The sequence below is a fragment of the Paramisgurnus dabryanus genome, chromosome 3 (assembly GCF_030506205.2).
Source record: "Paramisgurnus dabryanus chromosome 3, PD_genome_1.1, whole genome shotgun sequence".
Taxonomy (NCBI): domain Eukaryota; kingdom Metazoa; phylum Chordata; class Actinopteri; order Cypriniformes; family Cobitidae; genus Paramisgurnus; species Paramisgurnus dabryanus.
Genome location: NC_133339.1, coordinates 19,276,007 through 19,285,305, shown reverse-complemented (window position 1 = coordinate 19,285,305; position 9,299 = coordinate 19,276,007). Strand labels below are relative to the sequence as shown.

General features: G+C 35.8%; 2 protein-coding genes across 4 annotated transcripts in view; both read left to right on the top strand.

Annotated features, from left to right (window-relative positions):
• The first annotated feature begins 773 nt into the window (after positions 1–773).
• Positions 774–7,479, top strand: slc25a17 (solute carrier family 25 member 17). Its single transcript, XM_065252833.2, has 9 exons — positions 774–973; positions 1,391–1,451; positions 1,541–1,607; positions 1,753–1,904; positions 2,197–2,313; positions 4,321–4,469; positions 4,938–5,033; positions 5,134–5,219; positions 5,451–7,479. The coding sequence occupies exons 1-9, from the start codon at positions 899–901 to the stop codon at positions 5,584–5,586; spliced, it is 939 nt and encodes a 312-aa protein (XP_065108905.1). The 5' UTR covers positions 774–898; the 3' UTR covers positions 5,587–7,479.
• Positions 7,480–8,351: 872 nt separating this feature from the next.
• mrtfaa (myocardin related transcription factor Aa) overlaps positions 8,352–9,299 on the top strand; it is a 45,328-nt gene continuing 44,380 nt past the window's right edge. For all 3 annotated transcript variants that reach the window (XM_065252840.2, XM_065252836.2, XM_065252834.2), the window contains exon 1: positions 8,352–8,433. The gene's annotated coding sequence lies outside the window, so the exon portion shown is untranslated. The remainder of the gene's footprint in view (positions 8,434–9,299) is intronic.

The window sequence follows — 9,299 nt, the reverse complement described above, 5'->3', positions numbered from 1 at the left end:
TCGCGAGAGCGTAGCCTTGGAATTGCTCTCGCGGTACTTCAATATCATACACCGAACGGTTTGCGCAGCGTTTCAAGTTGCTGACGTTTCTGATTAAAGAAAGTCCAGTTCTGTCATTAGCTGTGTCCCAATTCAGGGGCTGCGACCTTCTAAGCATGCGACCTTAAATATGAGCACTCGGTCTTTCAAGGTGGCAGCCTCAGAAATCCGCGAAGAGAACTGAAATGAGACGGTCTAACCTTCGGACGACCCATAATTGGCGTCACCTGCTGCGCCTGTCAGCAGGACATAGCGGAAACGTTTCTGACTTATTAAAATAAATATGAAATCAGAAAAATATTAATTTAGTTTAGAAAATATGACACGTTGATGTAGATTAAACTATTCAACAGTATATTAAATTAAATTAATCAACCTTAGAAATATATGCATCATAAAAATAATAATATTAACACAAAACATAACTTATAATACTAAAACAGTGACAAACTTTTTTTGATAAATACACACTTTTATTTAATGAAGGTTTTAATTGTTTATTTTACAATATCCAGCTGCCGTTGCAGCCGCGCAATGAATCTCGGGATATCCTCGGCTGTTAAGGATCCATTCGTTCTATCCTTAACAGCGCGGAGAAATGAGGATGCATTTTGAGGCTTCATTCTAAGCATCCTTCGAATTGGGACGGACCTACCAGCCTGAAGTCGCGCTGCTGTGACGCAATCGGTCTTAAAATACGTCCTTAGAAGGTCGCAGCCCCTGAATTGGGACACAGCTATTGGCTGAAACAGACCCGGAAGTCGAAAATCTGTAAACATCTGCTCAAACGTCTGACTTTAAATCTGAGTTTTATTCAGATAGAGAAAAGAAGTTGAACACTTTGGAGAGGTTGCAGAAGATGGGATCCAAAGATTTGAGACTCATGGATGTTTTCTCCTACGAGAGTCTCGTGCATGCAGTCGCCGGTGCAGTGGTACAGACGCATACAGTATTTACAGTACAATAATACATTATTTACATGATTAATTTATTTTCCCGCTAAATCACATTTAAAGTGCTATCGCGATTCTCCACCTGCTGTATATTAATGTTAATGACAAATCTAAAATGTTGTCAGTTTATGTGTTAAATTAAACATGTCATTATTATAGTAAGCACATTGTTTTTGGTAATTTATGTATATTACCATAGTTTTACTACAAATATCATAGTTAAACTATTACTATAGTGACAGTGGTACATTTGGGATTTATTATATAATAAAACTATAATACCCTAGTTAAACTATGGGTACTGTAGTAAAACCATGCATTGTTTTCATAAGGGGATGAGATCATCCCACATGTTGCACATCAAACATGTTGTGTATGTTTTCATGTCATGTGTTTAGGGCAGTGTGACTGCTATGACTGTTTTCTTTCCTCTCGACACAGCTCGGCTTCGGCTGCAAGGTACCAAAGTGAAACGTTTGACCTCAAATGTACATCTTATGTTGTACATTTTAAATAAAGCATTCATGCATGTTTCTGTATGTTTGTAGTGGATGAAAAGAGGAAAGCCAAGTCCACAGCAGCCATTCTGGGTGAGATCATCAAGGAGGAGGGTCTGTAAGTAACTTCACACTCACACACGTCAAGATCCTTTAATACATTCATTACTATGTGTTTGTTTTCTGTTTATCGTTATGCCTGACAATCTGACCGTATCAAGAAAACAAGTTGTTAATCTCTGTTTCTCTCTCTCACTTTCTAGGTTAGCTCCATATCGAGGTTGGTTCCCAGTAATCTGCAGTCTCTGTTGCTCCAACTTTGTGTACTTCTACTGTTTTCATAGCCTGAAGGCCACCTGGTTAAGAGGTCATAGGTCAACACCAGGACGAGACCTGATCATTGGCATTGTTGCAGGTTTGCTTGTCTAAAAGAGTATTGGCTGAGATGTTACCCAAACTAGTAAAATAAATGTACATTAAAATTCTTTTTTTTCTTAGTGTCACAACATAATGTTCAATTTGCATTCAGTGTGAGCATTATAGCAGAACATTCATGCATCTACTTACTATTAACAATTATCCATCTAATAATTCTCATATAACTTCTTCACATGTTTATAGCAGTTTTTCACAGATAGATTTCTCCTGCTTTAGATGTCACATGTTTCAACATACTGTTTCTCTGTATCTATGTCTGGTATGTTTAGGTGTAGTAAATGTTCTAGTCACCACTCCACTCTGGGTCGTCAATACCAGACTAAAACTACAAGGGGCGAAATTCAGAAACGAGGACATAAAGCCTACACACTACAAAGGAATTATAGGTAAAAAAAATAAACATTAGAAAAAATGCAGGGTACAAATTAAAAAACTTCCAAATCTTTTAACTCTTTCCCCGCCAGCGTTTTTTAAGAAAGTTGCCAGCATTTTTTATGATTTTCACAAAAATGTAATGCCGTCCAGAAAATCTTCTTCTTTAAATATATAAACATACAATATAACAAATGAAAGAACCGACCCTCTGCTTTAAAAAAAAAAATCCTACCTTCATTTGTTCTCTTTTATCATCTCTCAAATATGGGTAGGTTTCTTCAAAAATACTAAATTTTGAGCGAAATCCAATTTTGTGAAGCAATTTTGATCGAGATCATATTCAGGCCGATTATCAAAACATAAGGAGTTTGAACTGTTTGCCCTAAGGGAATACCTCTGGGTTTTATAAGTTGGGTAAGAGCACTACTTGGTGGATAATATTGGAAATGGGGATTGCCGGAAAACTTTGAACTTTTTCAAATCTCAGTGGAAGGCTTATTTATTCAGCTTTCAATTTCTCACTTCCAAAAAATTGACCCATTTTGTGGTCCAGCGTCACATTAAGACCCTATGATAAAGAAATTATTTATCTGTTTTTTTTTTTGCTAGACATCCTGGTTGGCAAATTTCCCAAGTTATAGGCCAGTTTACGCACCAAAGTTTTTTGATCACAGTTTTCACTTGTTTTTTTGGACCTATGTGGTAGGGATGGGCTGATAAATCGACCGATGATGCTTGCTATGCTTCTCAATGAATTACGGTAAATTGCAGCTACATCCAAAAGCCACAGGGAGCTCTCGTGCAGAAACTTAACCTAGCTGCAGGCTGCAGAAGAAGAACCATTTACAAACGCATCTCCAGGAAATGGCTTAAAGGGATAGTTCGGCCAAAAATGATATTAAACCCAAGATTTACTCACCCCCAAGCTGTCCGAGTTGCATATGTCCATCGTTTTTCAGACAAACACATTTTCGGATATTTTATAAAATGTTTTAGATCTTTCAGTTGATTAAATGTAATGTTACGGGGTCTACCCATAGTCCACGACCTTCAAGTCCAAAAAAAGTGCGTCCATCCTTCACAAATTAAATCAAAACGGCTCCAGGATGATAAACAAAGGTCTTTTGAGGGTAATCCGTGCGGTGTTGTTGTAGAAATGTCCATATTTAAAAGTTTATTAACGAAATAACTACCTTCCGGTAGCGCCCCCATCTTAGTCGTGTACGGAGGCTACTCTGCTGCTGCTCTGTGCACCCGCCCTCCGAATTTGTCATACGTCACTAAGAAAAGTGCGTACACTACGCTAATACTCTCTCCTGAATACAGATGAGTCTAAGATGGCGGCGCTACCAGAAGGTATTTATTTTCGTTAATAAAGTTTTAAATATGGATATTTCTACAACAACACCGCGTGGATTACCCTCAGAAGACCTTTGTTTATCATCCTGGAGCCGTTTGGATTTAATTTGTGAAGGATGGACGCACTTTTTTGGACTTGAAGGTCGTGTACTATGGGTGGACCCCGTAACATTACATTTAATCAACTGAAAGATCTAAAACATTTTATAAAATATCCGAAAATGTGTTTGTCTGGAAAACGATGGACATATGCAACTCGGACAGCTTGGGGGTGAGTAAATCATGGGTTTAATATCATTTTTGGCCGAACTATCCCTTTAAGCATATATTTAAATTGCTGTTCTTTAAATCTTTTCAGGTATTTTTATAATAATAGAGAATATGTATAATAATTATGTTTGACGAGTCTTGCTTTTTCAAATGCAAGTTATAAACGACTCAAAACGGTGATTTCAGATTGATCAGGACTACCTATTGATCTAAAGGCGTAGTGCAAGAAACGCTGTGCATTATAATATCGGCTCCGCGATTCAGAATCGTTATCGGCCAGGTATTATTAGTGTGTATCAGCATGTCTCGACCCATCCCTACTGTGTGTTAATATTCTGTTTGATAAAAGTGTGTCTCCGGTGAATGCTCTCCATGATCTTTCTCTTTAGATGCATTTGCCCAGATCATTCAGCAGGAAGGATTGGGAGCACTGTGGAATGGCACATTTCCCTCCCTGCTCCTGGTGCTGAATCCTGCTGTTCAGTTTATGATCTATGAGGGTCTGAAGAGGCAGCTGATGAGAGGAGTGCACAGAGAGGTCAGAATACTCATATAATGTCCTCATTATACACGGTAGTAAATACAATGATATGCACACAAATCACACAGATAAAAATAAATAATAAAACCATAAAAAGTAATCAGTGCAGACTGATTATGTAGATGTGTTCTTAACATATACAGAAAAACAAACAGATGAACCAAAACACTGTTGCCTAGAATGCAACATCTTTGATATGAATTTAATATTATGCAGATGATATAAAACACTCCACACGTGTCATTGCATTGTTACCATAGAAACCTAGCTGGTAGCAATGCAACAAAGTTACATAACTGCATATCTGTTCATGATGTCATTGCATATTTATTTACATTTAATTCCTGCAGAGACTATCAGGGATCAGAGAGGATATCAGAGATTATTCACATATAAAAACAATTAAACTATTGTTAACCTAAAAAGAATGACACACATGTATTCAATATTTCTGTGTGATAATAGCTGAGATCTGTGGAGGCGTTTCTAATAGGAGCCATTGCCAAGGCGGTAGCAACCACGATAACCTACCCACTACAAACAGTTCAGTCCGTCCTACGGGTACAGTAAACCCTCCTGAGGAACACTGTTCTGATTTCAATTTATTTTGCTTGATTGAATATGAATGTCCGTGTAAACTATTGCTCTCTGTTGTGTTCAGTTTGGGCAGCATGGGCAGCCAACAGAACAAAACAAACTGCTGAGCAGTATGAGATCTGTTATGTATCTGCTCATCAATAGAGTCAGGTACTGTATAAACCCACACACGTCACATGACAAGAAAGAGATACCTTTTAAAATTGACCTTTTACTGACATGCTAAAAATATTTCTTACAGTCCACGTTTTTAAAATATGAAGTCTTTCAACTATTTAGTTCTCTCTGAGCTGTCACACGGGTTTCCAAGGAAATGATTCATTGCATGTCACATCTTTATTCCTCTTACATTGAAGTGATATGTGAATTGATTTAATGCAGGAAATGGGGCATGCTGGGATTGTTCAAAGGCCTGGAGGCAAAGTTACTTCAGACGGTCCTCACGGCTGCGTTGATGTTCTTGCTGTATGAGAAGATCGCCAGTGTCACCTTTAGGGTCATGGGGTCAAACACCTAGTGACGTCCCACTGACCCCTTACAGAACTTTAATCAGCTATAATTAACTTAAATTTTATCACATTAACTTTATGGACAATATGAATGATATACAGAAGTGCTCATATGTACATAATATTATGAAGGCAAATATAAACTGCAAAAAGGATTTTCTTACTTTCAGTACAAATATCTATAATTTCCTCAATCATTTATTTACATGAATTTGTGCTTAAAACAACCAGAAAATCTTCCAAGGGGGTAAGAACATTTTTCTTAAATTAAGTGTTTAAGAAAAAATGAAAGTTATTTTAAGATATTTTTCTTCCCCAATGGCAGATTCTTTTTTGTTTGTTTGTTTGTTTGTTTGTTTTAAGCACAAATTCACTTAAATTTGATTTTTTTTTTCTTGGGTCACATCAAGAAAATGCATCTTGATTTAATAATGTTTAGATGTTTGTACTGAAAACAAGAAAATAAAGTAATTAAGAAAGTCATTTTTTTTGGAGCGTATATAAATGCAAACTCAATTTCCACCAAAAGTAGATGATGTTCATCATTTGCTGCCAATGCTGATGGGAGATTTGGGAGTAGAATTTGGAAAGGATGATGCTGTGCCAATCGATGCAAATAATTGGACAATACATTTGGTCTGTTACTTGTTTTGACAGAGTGAGAAAGACTTTTTCTTACGTAGTTTCATTTCAAAGACTGCAAGGAGACAGTACATTGAATTTGTTTTTCCTCTATCTTTCATGACTCAAAAAAATTAAATACTTTAGTTGATATCTGTTATCAAATCTGTTAATTTATTCGCTAAATTAGTCACTTATTTTAGATTAAGACCTCATGGAGGTCAGTTTGTAAGTTGTTTTTAATGTTTGGTTTGGTTTGTTTACCTATAGTGTCAAAAATGAAAATGTTTTTGGAAAATTGATGGTTTTGTTGGGAAGGCGACCTTGGCTGTCAATGAAGAAAGCTGATAGTAGATCAGCCCTCTGGCGATGATACTGTACTAACAAACCTCAGGACTGACTTGTGTATACTCTCTGTGTATAATACTTGATTTTACTTAAAAATGCTGGACACTTTGCCAGTAACAGACCGTTTACTTAAAAGTTTAGACCTGTAGGATTTATTTTCTATTGGTTGTATTTATTCAACTATTTTCTAATCTTTCTTGAAAGAAGTTTTGAAAAAAAAGTAAATGAGTCAACTTCAAAACCATTGCTTCTTTATTTTAATGTCATGGCTAGAATAAAGTCTTTATATATATATAAAAAGAGTTTGGTTCCAGAACATGATTCTGTTTTTTGTTTCCAATTAATATGTATTCAACTGCAGTTGGTTTATTTTGATTTAAGCCTTCTAGAAAACTACAGCTAAGTAGCATGGAGTTATCTCATTTTGGAACAAAGTCAAGTGCGGTAAATGTATAAAAAATAGATCTTATAATTGATATTGCACAAAAGATATTTATTTAACTATAGTAAAATAAGTGATCTTAATGATTTTCTAAGTTAATTTAGATACAAATTATGTTTTTTAAGATTCAGTTTAGCTTACGTCTAGGTTTGGAATAATTATACTGCTTTGCCTCTAGGGGGCAGTAAATGGATGTGTGTTCAACTTTATACCTATTTTTTACAGTCTATGGTTTATACGTGCTCCACAAGAATTTTCCTTCAAAAGTTCACACTGGGTCATTAAGTTGTTTTCTTTCTTTTTTTCACTTAAATGGATTGTTCACCCAAAAGTAAAAAGTCTCATCATTTACTCACCTTCATGTAAACACACAGCAGCTGATTGTAATTATTGACTTCCACAGAAGGAAAACAAATATTATGGAAGTATTTTGATAAATGATGAAGAAGATATTTTGATAAATGATGTTAAGCACACAGTTGATGATACCCATGAATTCTATCGTATTTGTTTTTCCTACTATGGAAGTCAATGGTTGCAATCAGCTGTGTGTTTACCATCATTTCTCAAAATATCTTCTTTTGTGTTCATCCAAAAGAAGATTTAGTACAACATGAGGAAATGATGACACCTTTATTTTTTGAAACTATGAAACTATTATGTTTTTTATTCTTAAAATTATTTTTTGTTTTATTTTTAGTTTAAACGTCGAAAACATCACATTATCATCACATTTTAGTATGATGACAATTAAAGTTATTGAAATATATAAACTCCAAGAATTAACATCAGACATACGGAAATTCGCTACATCAGTATCTAAAATCTGATTTGGGAAAATAACGACTACGGTTGGCAGGGCAAATTACGATACCAAATGACATTACAACTTTAAAAGCCATATGGACATTGATTTACAATTAAAATACACGATAAATTATCAAAAGAAGATCATTATTAATTATTACTATTTCTAATACATTATTTTTTAATCAGTCGTTCCTGACAAATTAGAGACCACTTCTGGGCCATTACGCTCCGCCTACTTTAAGTTGCTTCAGATCATTATTGCCAATCTACTCATTTAATTATACGGTGAAATGTTAACGCTGTGCTCCGAGTCAACCGGTGAGCATTTCTATTGGTCGACTCCGATAAAATACTTGCAGCGAGCTTCGTGGCTATTGGCTGAGGTGAGTTGTTGATCAGCAAAGTTCGGTTATGATTGGACCCACTTTAGGCTCCAGCTGTCTCTGTCTCGGAAGTTATTGCAATGAGACTATTGGTCTGTAGCAGTGTCAGTTAACAGAGTCTTCGCATATTATTGGGTGAATCTTGAAAATGGGCGTTTTTCCGGTTAAAGTTTACTTGATCTCGGAAACGAACATTGTGCTGTTTCAGACTATTGGAATAGCAATGGATGAGAGTTGTCAGCGAATGTAAAGTAAGTTATCTTTTTATGAAGTTTATGGCATGTTTTGGCGTGCAGCCCCAGCAGATGTGCAGTCGTTTATTCGCGTACTTTCTGGATATTGATATTGCATTATTATTAAGCTTGCTGCAAGTTGCACTGTGTAGTTGGGAAGAGGTGACACATGGATTGAGTTTGTTAGTTCTGCTCATGTTACAGTGCATTGTGTTAATTAGGTAATAGTGAGTAATATTTTCTGGATATGTTCATGACTGAAGATTTGGTAGTGATACAAGACCGATATAAGGTGTTTGTGGTCCTGATGCTGTGAAGGTGAAAGTGTTATGTAACATCAGGTCCGAGATGATGTCTCTCCTCATTTGAATTCATCTGTTAGAAGTAGAGAAGATTATAACTAAAATTGTGTTATCAGCCTTTCAACGTGTGTTGATGCTGGTGACAGGCCTTTCTTCACATTTAAATGCCACCTGGTCTTGTGTTTGACAGATGGGACCCAACTTTCCTTTATCTTGTGTTATCGCTCCTTTAAAAATGCACTTACAGAAAAGTACAAACAGCCATGTTTTTTCATTTATTGATGGGTATGGATTTGATTCCAAGGGAACACACAAACTGATCAAATGTGCCTAAAATGGAAGTCATAATGCATAACTATAATGTATCATGGTACTACAGCTGATTGTTTTTGTAAAGGGGTTTATTTCCTCCCTAACAACACAAAGTCAGTATGGATTCACTTTATTGGATTCCTGTACTGTATATGTTTAAACTTACAATGATGTAGACATTTATCTTCTGTTTTAAGTTAATCATGCAAAGCTGTTTGTGGTTTGTTACTTGAAATGATTTTAAGCTTGTAAGTTTGTGATGTGTCTTCT

Bases quoted from the DNA above. Each gene is read 5' to 3' on its own strand.
- slc25a17 (XM_065252833.2), top strand. From the start codon at position 899: ATGGGATCCAAAGATTTGAGACTCATGGATGTTTTCTCCTACGAGAGT. The intron at 1,452-1,540 runs GTACCAAAGTGA...GTATGTTTGTAG, and splicing joins AGCTCGGCTTCGGCTGCAAG to TGGATGAAAAGAGGAAAGCC. The intron at 1,608-1,752 runs GTAAGTAACTTC...CTCACTTTCTAG, and splicing joins ATCATCAAGGAGGAGGGTCT to GTTAGCTCCATATCGAGGTT.